The sequence below is a fragment of the Trichophyton benhamiae genome, assembly GCF_000151125.1.
Source record: "Trichophyton benhamiae CBS 112371 chromosome Unknown contig01989.5, whole genome shotgun sequence".
NCBI lineage: Eukaryota > Fungi > Ascomycota > Eurotiomycetes > Onygenales > Arthrodermataceae > Trichophyton > Trichophyton benhamiae.
This window is the reverse complement of record NW_003315112.1, coordinates 1,130,290-1,153,417: the sequence shown is the minus strand read 5'-3', so window position 1 is coordinate 1,153,417 and position 23,128 is coordinate 1,130,290. Positions and strand designations below refer to the sequence as shown.

General features: G+C 49.4%; 7 protein-coding genes across 7 annotated transcripts; 4 read left to right on the top strand and 3 right to left on the bottom strand.

Annotated features, from left to right (window-relative positions):
• Window positions 1–86: 86 nt before the first annotated feature.
• On the top strand, window positions 87–890 carry ARB_05118 (uncharacterized protein; the record flags this gene model as incomplete). Its single annotated transcript, XM_003016779.1, has 1 exon — window positions 87–890. The coding sequence occupies one exon, from the start codon at window positions 87–89 to the stop codon at window positions 888–890; it is 804 nt and encodes a 267-aa protein (XP_003016825.1).
• Window positions 891–1,477: 587 nt separating this feature from the next.
• Window positions 1,478–5,642, top strand: ARB_05117 (uncharacterized protein; the record flags this gene model as incomplete). The annotated part of the gene is made up of 6 exons (XM_003016778.1): window positions 1,478–1,695; window positions 1,752–4,263; window positions 4,323–4,602; window positions 4,654–4,841; window positions 4,902–5,081; window positions 5,142–5,642. 6 exons carry the CDS (start codon window positions 1,478–1,480, stop codon window positions 5,640–5,642), a joined length of 3,879 nt encoding a protein of 1,292 aa, XP_003016824.1.
• A 497-nt stretch (window positions 5,643–6,139) lies between these two features.
• On the top strand, window positions 6,140–9,900 carry ARB_05116 (uncharacterized protein; the record flags this gene model as incomplete). Its single annotated transcript, XM_003016777.1, is given in 9 exon segments — window positions 6,140–6,279; window positions 6,477–6,915; window positions 7,029–7,213; window positions 7,323–8,512; window positions 8,559–8,693; window positions 8,749–9,294; window positions 9,345–9,511; window positions 9,531–9,696; window positions 9,752–9,900. 9 exon segments carry the CDS (start codon window positions 6,140–6,142, stop codon window positions 9,898–9,900), a joined length of 3,117 nt encoding a protein of 1,038 aa, XP_003016823.1.
• Window positions 9,901–11,122: 1,222 nt separating this feature from the next.
• On the bottom strand, window positions 11,123–12,061 carry ARB_05115 (uncharacterized protein; the record flags this gene model as incomplete). The annotated part of the gene is made up of 3 exons (XM_003016776.1): window positions 11,123–11,771; window positions 11,837–11,923; window positions 11,985–12,061. 3 exons carry the CDS (start codon window positions 12,059–12,061, stop codon window positions 11,123–11,125), a joined length of 813 nt encoding a protein of 270 aa, XP_003016822.1.
• Window positions 12,062–14,495: 2,434 nt separating this feature from the next.
• On the bottom strand, window positions 14,496–16,888 carry ARB_05114 (uncharacterized protein; the record flags this gene model as incomplete). The annotated part of the gene is made up of 2 exons (XM_003016775.1): window positions 14,496–16,451; window positions 16,553–16,888. 2 exons carry the CDS (start codon window positions 16,886–16,888, stop codon window positions 14,496–14,498), a joined length of 2,292 nt encoding a protein of 763 aa, XP_003016821.1.
• A 184-nt stretch (window positions 16,889–17,072) lies between these two features.
• ARB_05113 (uncharacterized protein) lies at window positions 17,073–19,325 on the top strand (the record flags this gene model as incomplete). Its single annotated transcript, XM_003016774.1, has 3 exons — window positions 17,073–17,283; window positions 17,376–17,485; window positions 17,631–19,325. The coding sequence occupies 3 exons, from the start codon at window positions 17,073–17,075 to the stop codon at window positions 19,323–19,325; spliced, it is 2,016 nt and encodes a 671-aa protein (XP_003016820.1).
• A 1,668-nt stretch (window positions 19,326–20,993) lies between these two features.
• On the bottom strand, window positions 20,994–22,741 carry ARB_05112 (uncharacterized protein; the record flags this gene model as incomplete). The annotated part of the gene is made up of 2 exons (XM_003016773.1): window positions 20,994–22,165; window positions 22,345–22,741. The coding sequence occupies 2 exons, from the start codon at window positions 22,739–22,741 to the stop codon at window positions 20,994–20,996; spliced, it is 1,569 nt and encodes a 522-aa protein (XP_003016819.1).
• Between the last annotated feature and the right edge of the window lie 387 nt (window positions 22,742–23,128).

Below are 23,128 nucleotides of genomic sequence, written 5' to 3'. Positions count from 1 at the left end.
CCTCATAGTGGCTGGCTGCTTGATAGATCCTCCTGCTTTGGCTTCCCCGCAGCTAGTTAATTGCCCTGAGTTGGCTCTGTGTCAAAATGACCGCAAACCAGGTCGTACAGGGGTTCAGCGTCACCAACAGGTGGCTGCTCTACGCCAGCATGATGCTGACTCCAGCCCAATTTGTTTCTGGAATTGGCAACAACTGCCCCAGCAACATTGGCTTCTTAGCCTATAACTGGTATACACAAATCCAATGGTACCAAGCTGTACGAGCAAAGCAACTTCACGCCCTTTCTCTATTACCAGTCTACTTCAACTTCATTTACGCCATTACATATTTCGGCGGCGTCTCGTCGGGCGATCTCATCACCACGGTTATTCTCACGCTAGGCTCAGCGGGTGTCATGATCCTAAATACGGTTTCCGCCTGGGTGAGCTGGAAGACAAACCTCCCTGAAGGCATCGGAGAATACCAGTTTTTCTTCTTCGGATGGAGAACTCTCACTAAAGGCTGGCACACGTTCTTCCTGCTCTGGCAAATCGCCGATTCCATGTTGGCGTTCTCTTTCCTTATTGGGGTTATCCAGCTAGGTATTGCTGCATATCATTACCGCCATTATGGAGAGGGTGGGAAGAAGATGCCGTGGTATCTCAACAAGTACATCCAAATACCGCTAGGATCCGCACTCATGATGTTGTTTTTCGGCTGGATGCTTATTCTTTGGACGGAACTTATTGTTGCTCGGAACCACATCGAGTCTGAGACGGATATGGTTGCGATATATCTCTTTATTGCTCAGACCGTCGCCCTAATCCTTCCCAGCGCATCTACCGTTTTTGGGTGCATTACAGGGCGGAAAAAGGAGCGTTCTCAGGAACCACCTCCACAGCAAGGTTAGTGAAAGTTCCGCACAATGTATTAAACAGCTTTTATTAACTGATTTTTGTGAATTAGGCCCCAAGAAGCCGTTGCTCGAGCGAGTCGTAAGTTGGATGGTTCGCCATGAAGAGGAGAAAAGTTCACGGGTATAGAATCATGATAATGAGTTGTCGAGATATGTAACTAGACATATAGCAATTTAATTCAACTCGCCTTCCACATCCTTTCGGCCTGGAAAATTGGATACACCTTGGAAGATACCATTTTCAATACTAACATGAGAGGAAAGAAAAGGAAAATAATAACCACACACAGAGTGACTCCTGCCGTGAAAATTACTAGCTAGATGAATAGTAAATGCTGCCAATCAAATTATATCAATCAGGGTTCTGGTTGATATCGTTCCTGAAGTTGAGGCTGAAACCCAGTCACGTGAAAGAAACAAGCGAATTTCTATCAAGGCGTCTTCAGGCGCTTGGAAACGTTGAACCATAACAAGAACGGCGTGAATTTAGGAAACAGGTGCTATTTCTTGATATTGTACCGAGAGCTGGTATTTTTGGCTCGCCAGAGAATAATAGGGACGGTAGACTTCAATGCGCCGCCATGACGGACGGTCTAGAGGCTGCTATGCAGCAACTCAAGATAAAGATGGATGCTATAGATCCAGATGGAGACCTTGATGCATGGGCTAAAGATGATGCAGTAGAGAAGCCGCGTAGCCGCAGGATCCAACCGGCAGAGGAGCTGAAAGCTGAGCTGGAGAGAGAGTTTCTGATACCGTCTCCGCGCTTCAACACTCACTGGCTGAACAAACTTCAGAGGTGAGTTGCAATATATCCCCGGATTATTGATACCATGCTTACACCTGTCACACCAGGCGATGGGACTATCCAACAGACTACTCGAAGCTCTTTGAGCTTGCACCGACCCAGAGTCGGACCATCATCAGGTTCAACCGTGAAGGCTTAGAAGGTAAAGTCACCGGCTACCATGAAGTCACTGTTCCAGCCGGAAGTGCTACGGCGAAGAACTCTACTTCTCTACGAAGAAAACCAGCGAGTCGTGCAGATTTCGTCAGAGGAGCTGCAGGATTCTACCCATTTGCACCAGGTGGCCTTGAAGCAGTTGATGACATTTCAGCCATTGATGCAGAGGCGGAGCTGGATGAAGGCCAGACTCTGGAAAGTCCACCGAAGAAATCATCAGGTCTTGACAGAGTTATCAATTTCGGTTCTGAAGGTGGTTTACTAGAGATACCCCCTGGATTCACCCGTGGGCTCAAGTTTAAAATCGAAGAGGCCAAAGATGCCCAAGAAGGAGTAGAAGAAGTCCGCAAAGCACTTGAAGGTGAAGATGAAACTGAACTTAAGCATCTACCGAGCCAGGAATCTGGAGATACTGCCAGAAAACCAGGCGTTGAAGAAGGTGGCGAAGACTCAACTAGTGAGGATGAAGAGGATATCGATGCACTTCTACCTGTGGAATACCCTGCTTTGGAGCCTAGGGGACAACTCATCCAGTCTTCTTTGAAAAAGTCTCGCAAAGAGTGGGCTCATGTCGTGGATGTGAATAAGGAGATAACCAATTTCTACGAGCTTGTTCCCGATATGGCCCGGGAATATCCATTCGAACTGGATACTTTTCAAAAGGAAGCAGTGTATCATTTGGAGAATGGAGATTCCGTATTTGTCGCTGCTCACACTTCTGCCGGAAAGACAGTAGTTGCAGAATATGCAATCGCTCTAGCAAATAAGCATATGACTAAAGCGATTTATACATCTCCAATAAAGGCCTTGAGTAACCAGAAATTCCGCGATTTCAGAGGTACATTTGATGATGTTGGAATCTTAACCGGAGATATACAGATTAATCCAGAGGCAAGCTGCCTGATTATGACAACGGAGATTCTTCGAAGTATGCTTTATCGAGGCGCCGATTTGATACGTGACGTGGAGTTTGTCATATTCGACGAAGTCCATTATGTTAATGACTTGGAAAGAGGGGTTGTATGGGAAGAGGTCATCATCATGCTGCCGGAGCACGTTAGCCTCATCCTCCTATCTGCCACGGTACCTAACACCTACGAGTTTGCTTCGTGGGTGGGACGGACAAAGAAGAAAGATATTTATGTTATCTCAACGCCAAAACGACCAGTACCACTGGAACATTATCTCTGGGCTGGAAAGGAAATATACAAAATAGTTGATTCGGAGAAACGGTTCATTGAAAAAGGCTGGAAAGATGCCGATGATATACTCTCAGGACGTGATAAAGTCAAAGCTCAGAAAGCAGCAGAGGCTCAGGCAGCTCGGAGTGGGCATCAGTCGGAGAGGGGACGTGGCCAGGGTCAGCGTGGAAGTGGTCAACGCGGTACAGGGCAACGGGGTGGCCCTCAACAAAGAGGCAGAGGGCAGCCATCAGCTCGGGGAATTGGCAATATTGCAAGGACAGGACGTGGCGGTGGCAGGACCTCTGCTGCACAGGACCGTAATGTATGGGTACATTTGGTGCAATATCTCCGAAAACGCGAAATGCTTCCGGCGTGCATTTTCGTCTTTTCTAAGAAACGATGCGGAGAGAATGCGGATTCTCTTTCTAATCAGGACTTCTGCACTGCTGCAGATAAGAGTGCAATCCACATGGTCGTGGAAAAATCGTTGACTCGTCTCCGGATTGAAGATCGAGATCTCCCACAGATCCGTAAGGTTCGTGAACTGCTTAGTCGAGGTGTTGGCGTCCATCATGGTGGCCTTCTTCCTATCGTTAAGGAAATTGTCGAAATATTGTTTGCAAAAGGACTTGTAAAGATCCTATTTGCAACAGAGACCTTTGCAATGGGTCTAAATTTGCCTACTCGCACAGTTGTCTTCTCTGGATACCGGAAGCACGACGGAAGGGGCTTCCGAGACCTCCTAGCTGGAGAATATACCCAAATGGCTGGTAGGGCTGGTCGTCGTGGTCTTGACACAGTTGGATCGGTTATTATTGTCACATCCGGCCGTGACGAAGCCCCGCCTATCACGACACTGAGGAAGATGATACTCGGTGACCCGACGAAGCTACGATCTCAATTCAGACTCACGTATAACATGATGCTGAATCTTTTACGTGTCGAAGCGTTGAAGATCGAGGAGATGATTAAGCGAAGTTTTAGCGAAAATGCTACGCAGGCACTTCTCCCTGAACATGAGAAACAAGTGCAGCTGTCTGAAGCCAGTTTGGAAAAGATAAAGCGAGAGCCTTGTGCAGTCTGTGATGTTGACCTTGCGGCCTGCCACCAGGCAAGCGTTGAGTATGAACGTCTAACAGTTCAGCTGCATACACTGCTCCTGGCTTCTCCTGTTGGCAAACGTATGTACGCCGCAAAACAGCTGGTTGTATTCAAAAAGGTAAGCAATATATGTTATACGTCCGAATACGTAAATAAAGTCTAACTCTTCATCTATAGAATGGAGTCAGGACGGCTGGAGTACTGATGAAGGAGGGAGTCACCGGTGGACCTATACCATCCTTGAACGTTTTCGAGATCGGCCCAGTTGAATCTCGAAGATTTCCCAGTGATATACTTCCGTACATGCCCGTTTTCAGGGAGTACTTCCACCCGCTGCCCACATCGCCTGAGAACATGGTTCTAAAGAGTTGCAAAGTACCGATCGCCAATCTCGAGTGTGTGACAGGTACAACGGTGCGGGTTGGCGGCCCAACTTGGTGTCTCAATATCCATAAAGGTCCGTCACCCAATGTATGAGATCTATAAGGCTGAGCTAACTTTCACTTAGAGGCATTGAAAGTGGCAGATAAGGAATTTTCAAAACTTTGCGCATCGTGGACAGACAAATCCTGGGATGAGCTTGACTGGGAACGAGTCAAGGACATGTCTGTCAGGGAAGTGCTGGAGCAAAGGGCTCAACAAGTTAAGATTGCGAGGTCCTGTGCATGCCTTCAATGCCCACAGTTCCTCAAACATGTAAGCCTAGTCCTAATGGACGATGATATAAGCTGATATAGGCTGACACTTGCTGGATAGTTTGAGATGCAACATGACGAATGGCAGGTGAAGGAAAATATCTCGCAGCTGAAACTGCTAATGTCAGATCAAAACCTCCAGCTCCTGCCTGATTATGAACAACGAATCCAAGTGTTAAAAGACCTGGGCTTCGTCGACGAAGCCAGCCGAGTTCAACTCAAGGGAAAGGTCGCCTGCGAGGTAAGTCGTTACCGATCGTGTCTTATTGAACAACAACTGATTGTGCGACGCTGGTACCAGATCCACTCAGCGGATGAACTGGTACTCACCGAGCTGATACTTGAGAACGTGTTGGCGGAGTACGAGCCAGAGGAAATCGTAGCCCTCCTCTCCGCGTTTGTCTTCCAGGAGAAGACAGAGAACGAACCAAACCTGACACCCCGTCTGGAGGCCGGCAAGGAAGCTATCATAGCAATATCCGACCGGGTGAACGACCTGCAGATCAAGCATCAGGTCGTGCTCTCATCCGACGACGCTAACGACTTTGCGAGCAAACCACGGTTCAACCTGATGGAAGTTGTGTACGAGTGGGCACGAGGGATGACGTTCAACCGCATCACGGACCTCACGGACGTCATGGAGGGCACTATCGTGCGGGTAATTAGTCGATTGGATGAAACTTGCCGCGAGGTCAAGAACGCTGCCAAGCTTGTTGGAGATCCATCCCTGTACAACAAGATGCAGCTGGCGCAGGAGATGATCAAGCGAGATGTGATCTTTGCAGCTTCACTCTACCTCTAGCCGTCTATCTCAATTCCAGCCCCAGCGTCTGCCGCGCTCTCGTGCAATATCAAAACACCCCTTTTGCCCCTTTTCTTCGCGCGGTTCAAATATATTTTTTAAGCTTAAAAGTCAAAATAAAAAATACAAGGCACGGCGTACGGGCCTGTAAATACACCGCGCACACAGCATAGATCGCCCAACGTTACTGTACGTAATTACAGCGTAAGGCACCGCCAAAAATAATTCGTCCCCGCCAAATCGTTCTCGTTGCTTTCAATTCCAACGTCAGAAGCGAGGAGAGACGCTGAGATATATACAAGAGCCAGGCTACCGCACCCGCACCGCTACCAGCCCTTATATCCCCCCGGCTGCTTTGCTCGGACGCCGTTTGCTCGAGGTCAGTGGGACTGCGTAGCCCCTCGTCGAGTCTACCTGATCGTGCGTATACAGCACTACGGGTTACCTTTTTTTTTTTTTTTTCTTTAAAAAAAAGACGTTGGACCGGGTTGCGCGCAATGGATGTCGCTACTCTCAGGGACCGTATAAAGTCGACCCTAGACAGCAATGGGGATACCAGGAGACAGGCTGAGTTGGACTTGAAATATGTGGGTGCTGGCTGCTGGGGCGTGTTGTTTGCTGAATTGACAGCTAACCTGTAACCCACGTATTTTTTAGGCAGAGAACCAGCCGGGCTTCCCGAACGCCCTTATTGATATTCTCGAAGCCGAGCAGGATCCAGCAGTTCGACTCTCAAGTAAGGATGCATCACCAGATCCGGGCAATTCCTTGCTTGGTCGGATGAGGATCAAGGCTAACACCGTATTGCGCAGCGGTTGTATATCTGAAGAATAGGATCACTCGAGGATGGGCGCCGGAGGAAGAACACTCGATATACAAGTCGATACCTGAGGACGAGAGACCATCGTTGCGCAACCGACTTATTCCCGTTCTCGCTTCGTCGCCTCCTAATATCCGGGTTCAGTTGATCCCCATTCTCTCCAAAATTCTACAATTCGATTTCCCTGAAAAATGGCCGGATTATATCGATATAATGCTTCAGCTGTTGAATGGAAATGATGCCAACTCTGTTTTTGCTGGTCTGCAGTGTCTCCTGGCGATATGTAGGGTTTATCGATTCAAGGGCGGTGAGATGCGAGGCGATTTTGATAAGATTGTTGAAATCTCGTTTCCTCAGTTGTTGAATATTGGAACTCGTCTCATTGATGAGGAGAGTGTTGAGGCCGGAGAGATGCTAAGAACTGTCATCAAGGCCTTCAAAAATGCTATATATGTATGTGGTTTATTTTTTATTTTTATTTTTTATTGTTTTATTTTTTTTTTTTTTTTTCCTTATTCGTTGCCCTTGTCTCGGGTGCAGGGCCGTTCTTGCTAACAACGTCGCAGTTTGAACTTCCCATCGCCCTTACTACTCAGCAGGCAACGGTCGGTTGGTGTACCTTGTTCTTAAGAGTAATAGGAAAGGTGCCCCCAGCAAATTCTATGCAAGACGATACAGATGAACGAGAACAGTCCCACTGGTGGAAGTGCAAAAAGTGGTCATACGCCAATCTGAACCGCCTGTTCATTCGGTATGTTAAGGAGATCATCAACATGGTTTTTCGATACAATTGGGCTACCCCTTTTCGATTATTTTGCGCAAACTCGTGACTCGTATGTCCTGCTAACCATAATACCTAGCTATGGTAATCCTTCTGCAATTTCAAAATCAAGTGGCCCCGAGTACATTGAATTTGCAAAGACCTTTATCACCACTTTTGCTCCCGAAATTTTGAATGGATATCTTCAGGAAATAGACAAATGGGTCTCCAAGGGCCAATGGTTGAGCAGACCCTCTCTGTCCTATACCCTTATCTACCTCCAGGAATGTATCAAGCCAAAGGTTACCTGGGAGATCCTCAAGCCTCATATGGATAACCTCCTAGCTCATTTCATCTTCCCTATCTTATGCTTATCAGACGAGGATATCGAAATGTTTGAGACTGATCCATCAGAGTATTTGCATCGAAAGCTGAACGTCTACGAGGAGGCCACTGTTCCAGGAGTCGCCGCTACAAACTTCCTGGTATCCTTGACAAAGACAAGGAAGAAGCAAACGTTTTCCATCCTTACCTTCGTGAATGGAATCGTCAGCAAGTATGAAGCTGCGCCCGATGGGCAGAAGCTCCCAAGAGAAAAGGAGGGTGCTCTTCGGATGATCGGAACCCTTTCCTCTGTTATACTGGGGAAAAAGAGCCCCATCGCAGATCAAGTGGAGTACTTCTTTGTCCGCCACGTTTTTCCCGAATTCCGTAGTCCACACGGATATCTGCGAGCACGAGCCTGTGATGTCTTGGAGAAGTTCGAGCAGCTGGACTTCAAGGATCCTAACAACCTCATGACAATTTACCGTAACATCCTCGACTGTCTTGCTGATCCTGACCTGCCTGTAAGAGTGGAGGCCGCCCTTTCTCTTCAACCATTGATCCGTCATAGCATCATCCGCTCTTCGATGCGAACAAATATTCCTCAAATTATGCAACAACTCCTGAAACTCGCAAATGAAGTCGATGTCGATGCTCTTACAAATGTCATGGAAGACTTTGTGGAGGTCTTTTCCGCCGAACTTACGCCTTTCGCCGTCGCTTTGTGCGAGCAGCTTAGGGACACCTATATGCGTATTGTCCAGGGTCTCCTTGAGAGAAAGTCAAGTAAGCCTGAGGACGATATGTACGGTGATCTGCTGGATGACAAGAGTATTACGGCAATCGGTGTGTTGCAGACTATTGGTACTTTGATACTCACCCTTGAGAGCACTCCGGATGTTCTTTTGCACCTTGAAAGTGTTCTCATGCCTGTGATTACAATCACATTGGAGAACAAGCTCTTTGGTTAGTACTTTTTCTACAAGGAGACTGAAACAATAACTAACTTTAGCAGATCTTTACAATGAGATCTTTGAGATCATTGACTCCTGCACGTTTACTGCCAAGTCCATCTCTCCCAGTATGTGGCAGGCATTTGTGCTTATACACAAGACTTTCAAGGCTGGTGCGGAGCTTTACCTCGAAGGTTTGTATATCCGTTGTCCTTAATATTCTATTAATTGCTCACCTTCCCGCGTTAGATATGCTACCTGCCCTGGACAACTTCGTGACCTATGGTGCCGCCACCTTGGCTCAGAACCCAGAATATCTCGCAGCCGTCGTTAGTATGGTAGAAGATATCTTCCGAGATGAAAAGAGTGGTGGTGTAGATAGAATTTGCGGCTGTAAGCTTGCAGAGGCTATCATGCTAAATCTCCGCGGTCACGCAGACCAATATATTCCTGTCTTCATCAGCCTGGCCATGCAGGTCTTGAGCAATGAAGAAACCCAAACCAAGTCATATCTGATTCACCTTATGGAGATGGTCATCAATGCCATCTACTATAACCCCGGCCTCTCACTCCAGGTTCTAGAAGGCGGCCAGTGGACGAACAAGTTTTTCAGCACCTGGTTCTCCAACATTGACAACTTCAAGCGTGTTCATGACAAGAAACTGTCAATTGTGGCCATTTCTGCACTTTTGACTCTTAGAGCCGAAGATGTTCCAGCTAGCATCCAGCCAGGATGGCCACGTCTTCTCCAGGGTGTTACTCGTCTCTTCCAGACTTTGCCAAATGCAATTAAATGTGAGTGTTATGGATATATTACATACAGTGCGGGACTAATGTGTGTGTAGTGCGAGACGAAGCAGCCAAAGATGCAGATCTCCCATATGAAGATGATGATGGAGACAATGATTGGAGTGGTCGGGATGTGGAATGGTCTGAACAGGATGCATCTGAAGGTCCGGAAGTTGACGTGACTGATGAAAGCTCTGCCTACATTGAATTCCTGCACCAAGAGGTATGCTCCCTTAAGACAGGGTATGTATTTCAACATGTGCTTGAATACTAACAATCCTCTGCAGGCCCTGAAAATCGGTCAAGTTCCTGACGATGAGGAGGAAGACGATCTATATGAAGCTAGCTTGCTGGAGTCACCGTTTGACAAGGTTGAACCATACGGCCTATTCAAGGATGTGTTAATGAGTACGTCCCTCCGTACCTGTTTGTTCCCGTTCACGCTAACCACATACTTCTGCAGACCTTCAACAAGAACAACCACACTTATACGAGAACTTAACCAAAATTTTGAACCCCGAGGAACAGCAAATAATCCAAGGTGTGATCAACGAAGCTACCAAAATAGCAATGACAGCCGAGAAAGCAGATAAGGCAAACGGTGGTTCTTAAGATTGGAAAACTTAAAGTAGGTATCTATCTAATGTTAATGATTTTTGCGAAAAAGAATTCACTCTCTTCAGCCAACCAACGAAAAAATTTGAAATATAACCAACCAAACAAAAAAAAAAAAAATGATAAGAATGTTTTACTTTATTCGGCCCTTTTTCCCCCTTGTTCCCATTTTAGATTTGGGGTGGTTTACCTTTTGCTTATTGTCCGTTTGCTACTCCCTTTTTATATCCCAGGACGAAATGTCTAGCAGCTTTTTCATCTTGTTAGTCTCAAATATGATGACATATTTATCTGCTTCTTTTACGTAGATCTTTGCAAGCATATCCTACAAGGAGGAATACAAGGAGGAAGATGTATATATCCCGGTGCTACTGGGCTCATATCCCTGGAAAAGGTACATAGGGACTAGGTACCAGTTACGTGGCGAGACGTGTTTGCTCTCGAACTGATATACCTACTGACGTCATACGGGTAAAAATCAAGGATGTAGATATGATGGATGGTTATATATTGGAGGCTGTTTCTTGATGATGTTGAAGTTTTTGACATCTCAATCGAAAGAAAGAGAGAGAACAATCAACCATACACATATCTGATATCCATCTGATATATTTATCACATCGATATAAATACTTGCTACTCCAAACGTCGAACTCTCAAACAAACCAAAAGCAAAGGAAAAAACAAAATATGTCCGCTCCAAAGTCCGGCCGTCAGTCTCCTCCTCCATCGAGACAGGGCGGAAGCCAGCAAGGCGATATCCCAACCTGGTCCGGCAAAGCAGAACAACCAAGCCATGGAACGTCTTCGATCGATAACCCGTCCGATCCACACGGCAAAGATCCAGGTGTGACAGGGCTGGAGAGCAACCCAGTGCATCCTCTTGCAGAGACATCGCAGTTGAAGCACAGGAGACTGAGCGAAGATTTTCACGGGCTGGGATCTTCGGGCTATTAATTTCTGATTCTACGGATTACTGCAATGGACGAGGGGGAAATCAATACGGTGAGCGATGGTGAATGGAAATACTGCAGTCATGTATAGCAATTGATTGATTCATGATAAATCGCTCACTGGAACGATACTGGTATTTTCATTAGATATCATAAATATCATAACTAGGCACAGAAGTGAACATATTTATAAGGATATAAAACAAGCATAGCCGAGAAGAAAGTAAGAAACAGGGGGGGAAATAGAAGGTAAGCTGAGCTGCCGACTACTTGGCATCGGCGGCGGTTCCTGATGCAGTTTTGGGGGCAGAGGGGTCTCCGACTGGGACACCCGTGGGAGCAGTTGGGGCACCCTCAGTAGTCTGTGCTGTCTGTCCCATGGCTGATTCAGGGGACGGAGAAGAAGCATGCTTCAGGTCTGCGAGACGACGAGCCTCGTTATGGATGTCTCTGACCTGCTTGTCGCTCTGAAGGTAGAACGCTCTGATCTTGCGACCGGTGGGGGTATCTAGGGCCTTCTCGAAGTAGGAGCTGAGTCCACGCCAGCCGCTAGTAGCCTTGTCAGAGATGCCGTAGCTCTCATCTATGCCCTTGGCCTTATCGGTAGCATGGTACTTTGAGTCAAAGTTCTTCAGGACAGCGTTGAATCGAGCAGAGATGCCGTGAGTCTTGTCCAAACTGATGGCCTTCTCGATGGCCTGGTCGCTGATGACGTAGCCGTGGGCCAGGTACTCTGCAACGATTCGAGAGCGTGGCTTGTCTTCTTGCTCAAGATGGTTGCTGGCTTCGTCTCTGGCTCCGTGAGCAGTGGTAGCCTTTTCACCAGCTAGGTCGTCGATGCTTGGTGCAGCAGTGACTTTAACTGCAGAGGGGCCGAGTTGTGTCTGGTCCAGCAGGAGGGCAGTCTTAGCGGCACTATCCAGTACCCTTGTTAGTATTTTATCATGTTTTACTTGGGGGGATTGTGGGTAATATCTTACGTCTCCTTCTCGAATGTGACGGTTGCCGACTGGGTGGCTTCAGCGTCCCCGCTGCTTGGGGTGAGCGACAACGAGGTGATTTTTCCACTAAGCAGGACGCCCGTTAGCATTGACCCGTAAGAGACAGCGTCTTCTCGCCCCGACTTACCAGAAGCTGAAGAAATCTCTGACTTCCTTCTCGGAGGTCTTGGACGAGATGTTCGCCACATGCACGGTAGAAGACATATTGAGTCGAGATAATCCTTAAAGCAAACTCAGGTATATTCAGGCGTATTCAAGGCTAAACAGCGTCGAGTCACAGTATTCCCAGCGTAAGTATATCTGATATAATCCTCTTCTTTTTCTTCTTCTTCTTTTTCTTCTTCTTCTTTTTCTTCTTCTTCTTCTCTGCTTCTGCTGCTGTTGTTGTCTTTTTATAGTCGAAGCGCCCGCAGAAAACAAGCGCGCGGGGCAGAAAAAAGTCACCGCCTGCGCCACAAGTGACGTCGCATCGCACGAGCCACCTATGACGTTCGCCTTTTCCATGTGAAACGAGGCGGTGCGGGCGGCTATTGTTATTCTTATATTACGGGAGTACCGTCGAGTGGTTGTCATTGTCCTGGATATCACTTGGGACGGCGTGGCTATAGCCAGGGGTAGAGGAAAGATTGATGACACTGGTCAATTGCTACTGCTGGCCCATACGGTGGCCACTGAATACTCTGAGAACGCACAAAAAGAAACCCTGTCTCTGAAAATCAGCCCATGTCTACGGAATACACGTCCCGGTCTAGCAGCATCCTTGTCCCTGGCCTGACAACCCGCTTCGCTTCGAAGCTACTTGTTAGTTACGACGCTCGCGCAGAATCTTCTCGAGCTCGCGAACCCGCCGTCTCAGACTCTCGTTCTCCCGCTTGACCACTTCCAGCTCGGCTCGGTGCCGCGCACCCTCTTCGTACCGAGTCGTGCTCGAGACTGACTCCGACCGACGGTGAGCTCGCATCGCCGACTCCTCCAAGCTATGCGGTGAATGTAGCGGCGGAGACGCCATTTCTGGCAGGCGGGGGAACGATCCAGACGCTTCACGGCTAGCAGTCGGGCGCTGGAAGTCCATCGATTGGCGTGAGGACGATGCTCCGGTGTCTCGCGACGGGACAACGCTTGTCAGCGCTGCAACGGCGCTGCCGGGCACATAGCTCGATCCGCCGATGCTTCGGGAGCTAAGAGTCGACGATGATCTATGGCGGGAGGTTGACGTGGCTCGGGGGGAGGCTACGGCGCTGTACGGTGCCCCGTCGGCCTGGTCGTTAACGTTTGTGGACGTGGACGACGCCGTTGAGGCGACGGATGCTGTCTGGGCACGCAGAAGAGAAAGCTCTCGCGTGAGACGGTTTACCTGCCGAGTTGTGTCTAGGTTGGTATGCTATTGCTCGCTAACACGGTCATGGGGCGGCGACGGTAGATGCATACCACTGCTTCTTGCTCTTTTTCCAGCTCTAGATGGATGTCTGATATAGTCATGGGCCTGGGATGACGCAGCGGGCCTGTATTGTTGCATGTTAGTTAACTATCTTGTTTATGCCTGTCAGGGGGGGGAGTAAGTAAGGTAGCCAAAGACACCCACCCGGCCCGCCACCAACGCCTGTGTTGTCGCCCTGCACACTGCCGCTGGACGAGGCGGTCGAATGCGGCATCAGAGGAGGCCTCATCGCTCTGGAGGCACTTCGAGACAGCGACGGCGACGACATTGACTGAGATGCTCGCGCTGCCTCGGTCTCTGCAGCTTCGTCGGTGGCGTTGCCTGGTGATCCGACGTTCAGTCCCGGCGACATATCGTAGGCCCGCAACGGTCGAGTGTATAGTATGTATATATATTTAGGCACCGGCTGTCCTCGTTGGGCTTCTTATAGCAGCTGACGGCGGCAGGTAAAGGCAGGTAAACGAACAGGAGCCCGAGCTGCCCTTTTGTTTACTGTTTCTTCGAAGAGGAAGAAGTAGGAAACGAGTTATTCTGATCTTGGCTGCATAAGTGGTGATCTTACCAGCCATCCCTTTGGAGCGAGACAGACGGCGTTACCCTGTATCAGGGTAGCAACGGTGACATATGGGGGTCTTGGGGCCCGGTGAACACAGCTATATCACATCCCTGGCATGTAATCGGTTAATATAACGGGTCAGTTGGCTTTCGAAAGGGGTTGACAAGCGCTATAGTTATATATTCAGACAACCACCAGGTGAATGATGTAGAAAGTCCATCGAGTAGAGAGACCTTTGCAATGCTAGAAGAACGTATCTATACAAAAAGAATCAAGAATTAAAAAAGGGAGTCCGGCAGCGAAAGCCAGTGAGTGCAATAAAACAATTTTAAACAATAAAAAAAGAGAAGAAAAGAAGAAAAAGATCAAAATCCTACCCAATAGACAGAGAATGACACTGAGTTTCCAACCGTGAACTCCATAGACAGAGCTATGCAATTTATCCTTGATCAAAAAAAAGTGCAAAGTGCTCCCCTGATACCAGTCTCATAGTTACCATCCGCCCATCACGATCACAACAAAGGAAAAAACAAAACGGGGTTCGACGAATGTCACCCGGGGAAAAGGAGAGTCGGGCAGAAACCAACCCGTTCGAAGTCGAGGTCTTGCCGTGTATATAAGTTCTGTTGTATAAACACCCGCATCTAACTGATAGGAGACTGGGAGGAGATCTCCGTGGACTGCGACTGAGCTTCTTTCCCTTCGTAGGGGGGATCTTGGGCCTTTGAGCTTTCGCGTTGAGGGTCACAGTTCCCGGAGTCGCTAGCCTGGCCGCTGGCGGGAATTGGGACCGGCTGGCTTGAAGCCTCGGTTCTTTCGTTCTCTGCATCACCGACCATGGCTGCGAGGCTGCGGAAATTAAACACGGCGTCAATGTTGGGGTTCGAACCGTTGGGAGTGCCAGTGTCCTTTTGGTCGTCGAATGCGGATTCAACCAGTGATATGTCGGATGATGAGGCGCTGGAATGGGAGCGTGGATGTGGTCGAGGTGAAGGAGACGTTCCTGCGTGCGCGGAGGATTCGCCAGCAAGGGGGGTGTTGAGGGTTAATTTAGGTGGTTGTTCAGTCGCCTGAGATGAAGACGATGCTTCCCCTTGTTCAGCTGGAGTTGGAACCGGATCTGGAGCTGGGCGAGCTACGCCTTTACCTTTATCCTGCAAGGAGACGTTTTCTGGAAGCCCTGCATCAGTGGAAGTAAGGCCGGTAGTAGAACTGCTGCTTTCATTGGTGCTGGAGGATTCTTCATTCTGAGCTGCAGACTTTCCAGCCCTTTTGGCTTCCTTCTCACGCTTCTTCGCTTCTTTCTTCGCCTCTTTCTCTTCCTTCTTCCGTCTCTCTTCCTCGGTTGTAAGACTGAGGCGGATGGCTTCCATTATCATCATTTCTTCTATCTCTTCCGCTCTGCTCCGTTCTCGTCTTGATGTACCCCTTGCAGAGTTATTATTGGATTGCTCCTCGCCATCGATACGCTCGGTTGCGCGCCTCTCGGCTAGATAAGCAAAGGCATTGACATGGGTGGAGTTGCTCCGGCTAGTAGGGCTGTCGTTACCAGTGCCTCGGCGTAGGAGAGCTCGTCTTCCAATATTTGCCAGGTTTCTAGACTCACCATTCGAACTGGATGTGCTATTATTATTGTTGTTATTGTTCATCAGATATGCTGCAGTATGCAGAGCGGTGGCAGCGGCTGATCGTCTCGCGGCATTTGCTCGGGCTGTAGCTAGCTTTTGCGCCCAATCGGGGCGAATCTTATCGGTGGTGATGACTCCCGGTGCATCCGCAGATAAGGAGGTGGCACGTCGTCGTGTCGTAGTCGTACCAGGGCTTGCATTCGCGGAGTTCAACGAGCTTGACGACGACATTGGCGAAGCTACTGCTCCCAGGTGATGGCCGCCATGTCCTGGGGCATAAGCGAGACCACGGCGGAACGGGGGTTGCGCGTATGTTACACCAAACTCAGGCTGCACGCAAAAGGGGCAGGCAGCAGGTTCGGTTACAAGTTGGTGTTCAGACTCGTTTGTCTGTGACTCAGCGTCCCGGGACGGGTTTGCTCCTGGCTGCTCGTGTTCAGGCGGATGTGGATCTGCCCGTTTGATCTGTACGAAGCATTCTGAACAGATAGGCTGGTCACAGCACCTGGTTTTGTTGAGGTATGGCGGGTAATAGAGGAAGCAGATCGGACATTCCATGGGGTCCTTGTAGAGGTAGACTTCGATTGGCTGGCCGTTCACAAATGGATCGTGCGGGAGTTGGATTTCTCGCGGTGCCATGTTTGAATTCGACTTGGATGAAGTGGTTAACGATGCCAGAGTCTTAGCTCGTCCTCTGAATAATTGTGACCCAGATGGGTTTGTGCCGGCTGGGGATTGCGGCTGGGGAGGAGTCTTCCGTGCGCCAGCTGAGCTGTCAGAGTTGAAGGATTGAGACCTAGAGGCTATTGGAACGGTAAGCGTGTTCAGGAATTTATCGTTCTGGCGGTCTTCCTGGGATGCTGGAGGCGGTGCCTTGTACTCGAGTTCTGGAGGGACTTCGTCTGCCGGGGGGATAGGTAGGCCTCGAGCAGCAGCCATGATCTGATGTTCTGCCCAGGAAGTTGAGAAGTCCTGTAAACCTCTCCAAAACGGAGCAATTCGCCGCTCGATCTACAATCGATTGTCAGTCATACAAGTACATAGCTGCCGGAGAGGGCATATATTTATCATACCATCAGCTGTCGGACAATAGGTTTGTTGAAGTCCTCTGTGCCAACATAGACACCCTGAGTAACGAGATAGCCACCGTCAACATGTTCTGTCTTCATACTCCGTTCTCTCTCCTTTATCCTTGCTGCTCGTTCTTTTTCACGCTTTCGAGCTTCCCGTTCCTGTCTTGTCTCCCGCCGTGGTTCTGAAGACGATGTGCCTCTGTCATTGCCTGATAAACCAAGGAACGACCGCTCCTGTGCGCCTCTAGTATGAGGAGAATCTGTGTCATGGTATGTGCGCGACTGTCCATGCCTGAGGCCCGAAGGCCTGGCTTCTTTTGTAGCTGCGTTTCCCATCCTGATGGACAGAGAGCAGAGGTTTGTTTTGATTTTATCTCGCGGCGGTCAAGGATAGGTGATTTCCGAGTGAATCGAGCAGACTTATGGTCAAACAGCAGTTCCCTATGCTTATACCTGGGTGTTCAAAGGGGCATTAACGGTGTCTCGAGGATAGGTCGAAGGGCAACGGAGGCTGCAGGCGATGCGTTGTTCCCAACGGGACACCGGTTGCCATGCGAACGAGGAGGCGTATCAGGAGGCGAAGAAGGTATCCGGCACGGTCCGTATCAGCCGGGAGAGGCTGGTTAGCATCTCTCTCAAGGTCTCTTCTCTCCTGTTCCAGCTCCTTGTCCTGTTGGGGGATGGCCGTCGTGTATCTGTCTCCCTGGCTCGCCTTGCTCTAGGGTCCGGTAGTTAGTTACGAGCTGTCCAAGTACCTCCCTGCACCAACGTCGACAAGCGGCCTGCGCGAGTACGGAGAGACGGCCAGCTCAGCTAGGCGTAGGACGCAGCAACGCAGACGGACAGTGCCTTGCTCTCTGCCGGCTGCTGGATGGTGGCGGATGCAGAGCTGCCGTGCAGTGCGAGGAGTTGAGGTTGGTCGACGCTCTCGCTGTGAGTGAGACGGCTCGCCCGGAGAATTCGAGGTTTTGGCGCTTTGGAGGTCACGAGCTTGGCGGGAAAAGGAAAAAAAGTCGCTTCATGTGAATTGCTTCTTCTTTCTTCTTCACAGCGCCAAACTGCAGCAACCAGCGTTTAGGACACACCACGACGAGCAGAAGAGACTCGGAGCAGCGTGCTGAGGAGGACCAGGAGGCTTCGGGAGGGCAGAAAAGAAACAGCCGGCGGCAGAGAGATTCGACCAGGGCGGATGTCGGACGCAGTCAAACGCCTGCACATAACGCCTCTAGACGCCGCGATCCTCGAGACAGTGCTGCAGCCCTCGATACGCCCGCTTGCCACTGATATCTCGCTGCATACGATAGAGACGCACCCGGAGAACAACTACGGGTTCGTCAGTCTCCCCAAGGCCGAGGCAGAGAAGCTCACCAGGAAGCTCAACGGCGCATTTCTCAAGGGCAGGAAGCTGAAGATAGAAGCGGCCAGACCGGCTCCCAGCAGCCAATTGCACGCTGAGCCAGAGGTCAGAGCACCATCCACGGGGCCAGAGAAGGGTGTGGCTCTCAAGCGGAGGGCCATTGACCACGTTATCGAGGGCTACGAGCTGCCGGCGTCGCGGAAAGTAATGCGAGGATGGACTGAGCCTCGTTCCTCTTCGGGCAGATCGAAAAAGAAGGACGAGGACTCGAAGAAGGCAAAGAAGAGCAAGCAGCCGTCAAAGTACTCGAGTGGCTCAGAGTGCTTGTTCCGCACTGTGCCGCCGGCGAGCAAGTCGGCAAAGACCAAGTCAGGCTCGAGCAAACAGAAGAAGAAGAAGAAGGGAGGAGCTGAGTCTGTGACGGTCCACGAGTTTAAACAGACAGTCAAGCATCCAAGCTTTGTCAAGACAGGGGAGAATGTGCCACCTTCGAAGCTTACTGGAGAGTACGTCGAAGGGAAAGGATGGGTAGACCGGGAGGGCAATGTCAAGGAGGAGCCGCCAAAGAAGAGTGAGAGACCGGCTCATACGACGTCTGTAGTGTCTAAGCAGATACCCAAGTCAGATGCGAAGAAGGGTGGAGAGTCACCGGTTGCTAGTGATGAATGCGAGTCTTCAGCAGCCGAATCCTCCAGCAGCGAGGACTACACCAGCTCAGAAGGGTCAGATAGCTCGTCTGAATCGGAGTCTGATGAAAAGGAGGAGGAGGAGGAGGAGGAAGACGGTTCCGACACTTCAAGCACTGGAACATCTAGCTCTGAAGAGTCTGAAACTGAGAAACCAGAGGCTGTCGAGCAGGAAACTCCAGCCCCAACCGTTGAAGAAAATAAAGATACCCCCAAAGTCCACCCGCTAGAAGCACTGTTCAAGCGCCCCAAGCCGTCTAACATCTCAATCCCAAACCCCCAGCTGACTATCGACACCCAATTCAGCTTTTTCGGCAACGCAGAAGACTCTGGCAGTGAGGACGAGGCTCGTGACAAGCTGTATACTGAGCCGCAGACTCCCTTTACAGCACAAGACTTGCAGTCCAGGTCTATGCGGAGTCTGGCTCCTACACCGGATACTGCGCTCCCTACGAAGATCACTTTCTGGGGAGAGGACTCTAACGTGAATGATTTACATGATGACGATGACAGGCTGGATACACCCTCTGCGGAGAGGGAGCTGCCTTCTTCACCCACCAAGCCCGGTGCTAAGCGTGGAAAGGAAGCCGCTGAGGACAGCGAGTTTGCTCAATGGTTCTGGGAGAATAGAGGAGATAACAATCGAGCATGGAAACGGAGGAGAAGAGAGGCAGGCAAGGAGAGGCGCCAGAGGGAGAACAGGAGCCATAGCTCCCGGGGCAGAAAATAGCATAGATACCACGACGCATGAATTAAACAACTACACTAACTACACCAACTACACCAACTACACTAAATTCCACCCTCCATCCCTCATTCATCTTCTTTCATCTCATGTAGGCCGCTGTTCATCGTCGTCTTTTCTTCCGCTCGTCCATCGTCAGCTTAACTGATAAGATAAGATCTTACATAAGCATCACCTCATCCGTCGCATTTACCGCAACTCGCGGCCTCTTGAAGGGCGAAAGAAAGACATTAACAGCAGGATAAAGCCAGCCAAACATCTGCGACCATGATACTGCGAGGAATCCGGCTCCAGGTGTTGCTGCTCTTCATCGTGCCGTTGCTCTCCCTTGTTTCCGCGGGCAGTACGTCAGCTCCTCTCTCGCCTCGTATCATCTCCATCCGAACCGATCGGCTAACCAGCAATTCATCTGCCTAGAACCAACGTCCTTCTGCAAGTGCACTTGCTGGACAAACAGCACTATCATACCTCTCGGCCCGCCAGGCTCAGTCGCACCGCTAGATCCACGGTCACCAGATACACTGTCCTTTCGAGACTTCATCAGCGGCCGAGGCAATGGGGTGGTGAAGTTGCCCACGCCGGACGGTGGCGAGGGAGACGACGAGGCGAAAGACCACGGGGGACGAAGCTGTAATGATTGCAATAGACGGTTCTGCCTAGACCAGCATTTGCCGAAATGCAAGGGTGCAGTAGAAGAGAATGTTTTTACGACTTGTTTCCGTGAGTGTTACGGTAGAGGATAAACAGGGCGTGGTGGCGGGTTGGTGGAGCGTTTGCTAACGTTAATATTGAACATCTAGAGCGAGATTCAAATAAAGACAAGGCTGTTGTTTTCATATTCATCATTGCAACTGCGAGTTTGTTAGCCTGGGCTGCAGTCAAGCCGTGGGCAGAGACATGGATTCAGGTACGTTATGCTAAGCTAATCCACTCCCATCAAGATTGTTGGGTTTTCTTTGGCTGTTCCATCTAACCGAGTACCGTTTTACAGCGCTTCAGAGAAAGGCGTTCTTATCTCCCTATTTCATCCGAGGGAGAAGGCAGATAACTAGTTATGCTGGTCATGATTTGAACTTGGCATTTTGATCGCTTGGGTAGGCATGTCTTGTTGACACGATGGGTGAATCGGCGCTTTTCTTTAGGGTCTCTACATGTCGAAATTTGCAGGTTCACGACTGCTTTGTAAATTTGTGTTTATATTGATCGATGACCATCCGTTTTTATTGCTTAATCTTATGTTTTGCTGGCACCAGAGCCATCGTTTATATATTTGATATATTTAAATCAAAGCTACTTGGGAACAGCTAATAGTAGATCATTATGTATTCAATTTGGCATGATAATATATGACATTACAATGAAACCGAACCCGTGCTTCTCACATTTAACAGGCTGCCTGCCTGTAGAAGCAAAACAATAAACATCGTAAAGTAACTGCGGATGTCGTTGAAATGTAAAGTAAAACCATGACTCCAACAAGTTTTTGGGCTAAATTGAATGAAGGAATAAAGAGTCCATCTTCGAGTCTTGACTTTGAATCAGGAATCGTTTTAATAGGCGATGAAGGTATCTCCTTGAAAATTGGAAAATTAAAAAGAGAAAGAAAGGAAATCACTTTGAATCACTCTCCGGGGCTTCCCCGTGGAAACCTAATTATACCAATGGCTGACGTTCATGTGGCGTCGGTTGCTCTTGCTCTTCCACATGGACGTGGATGATGGGAGGATGAGTTTCCACATGTCTGGAAAAGCAAGGTGGGCGAGCCAGTATGGAAACACTTGTGTGTGGTTTACCGCTCATAAACCAAAGTTGCAGGGCTCCAAAGATAGCGACTAGGCTGCTAGCCCACCAGGCAATTCCGGTAAACCCAATTCGGGTCCCGACAGTATAAAGGTACCCGGCAATCGGCGGGGCAAGTGTTCGACAGGCTGCTCCAGCGGATGCAGCAAGGCCGTTGATTTTTCCGAGGGTATTGTACGACGGGCTGGCTTGCTTGATCAAGATGAGCAGCACGGGATAGGCCAGGATGGAGAAAAGATTTCGGATCGTAAGGCATGTGTAGATGCCAGGGTATAAGAGGCGGATTGGCAGGAAAACCAAGAAAGGCACAATAAAGTATGCCACGGGATGGAGGATAGTGACGAGAACGAAGACGCTCCATACGCCTAACCATTCGGTGACAACAGGGAAGACGAAGGCCTGGATTACCAGGGCAATAACTCCGTTAACGGCCATGATCAAGCCAACAGTTTGCGTGGATAGGGCTAATCCCCCTGGAATGTCCAGCGGAGAGGTTGGGCGGTGATTGATAAGTCCGTCTCGCTGATCCTGAAGGAAAATCGGGAGAAGATGGTCATAGGTCATGGAGTGATAGGTGAAGATACCCAAGGCGATTATGAGCATAGTCACACGCTTTGTGAAGACTTTACCCGCATCCGGGGCTGGAAGGGACTTCCCATCTGGCCTGACATACCATTCCTCATCCTCGTGCATGTCAACCTCGTTGAAAGTGCCATATGACTTGGCAGTCAAGTCTGCACCAGCGTGAGCTGTAGATCCCGCTGTGGCAACAGCATAAAGTGGAGCACCAATAGTGTCATTATCATCCTCATCGGTATGCTGTTCTGCACCTTCAGTCCGCGTATGCTGGGGTTGGTGGTCGGGATGCGTTTCATTTAGGAAAAAGTACCCAGCAAAGATACTGATAAAGAGTAGCAGCGAACATATTATGTTAGGGAGAAGGTAAGGGAAGGTACCAAATAAGCCTGATGGAGAGAAGAGCGAAGGGAAGGATTTATATGGCTGCGCAAACGTGCCTCCAATCGCTAGTAAGAGTTAGCAGTTACTGCAAGGTAAAAAAAGGAGTGTTTTGGGAAAGGGATATACCTGGGCCTATGATTGTCCCAATAGACCAGACAAATGGCATAACAGCATATGCTCGCGCTATAGTATGTTAGTATATAAATGTAAGCAAAAATAAATGATATCAGAACGTCTGACTTACGCTCATGGTCTGGATTCTTAACAACTTCGCCAACCATTGTCTGGATAACCCCAACATTACCATTCAGGAGGCCGCCAACAACTCTGCCGAGGAGAGCCATCCAGAAGTTCCGGGAAAACCCGACTATCATAAGAGACAAGACAGTACCAGCACATCCTAGGAGAAGAACAGGCTTGCGACCAACTTTGTCCGACAGGCTTCCCCAGAACATTCCAGTCAAGCTCTCCGACAAGGCAAAGGCGGAAATGATAATTCCGGCGTAAAAGGACGCATTGCTCTTGTCTCCAATATTGAAATCCTTAACCATTACCCATGAATATGGGAAGATGGAGGTCAATGCGATCGGCTCTGCAAAGCGACATACCGCTATAAGCTTGTTAGTGCAGTTCAAGGCCATTAATGAGACAAGCCATTGGCGTCAACTCACCTAGGATGAATAGCTGGACGGTCGGGAAAGCGTCGTCGGCGCGAGACGAAGTCGGAGGAGAAGAGTTATGGTGTCTTGCCTGAGGTGTTAATCTCATGGTTCTATATATTCTAGTCTGGTTCTTACGGCTATCCTCCCACGCAACCCCCGTTCCCTCTTTTCAACCAGAACCTGTTGTCAGTTGAGATGGAAGACGAGACACTGCACGCTCTGCCGACTTGGAAGATTCAATATCAAGGTAAAACTTGGGGAAGTATTGCCAGCGAAGGCCAATTATATTTATTGATGCGAAGAGGGGTTTAGGGAAAAGGTGGTGTTCGTCAGGCTGCTCAGTCACGTCTGTCTGCCAACGGTTGC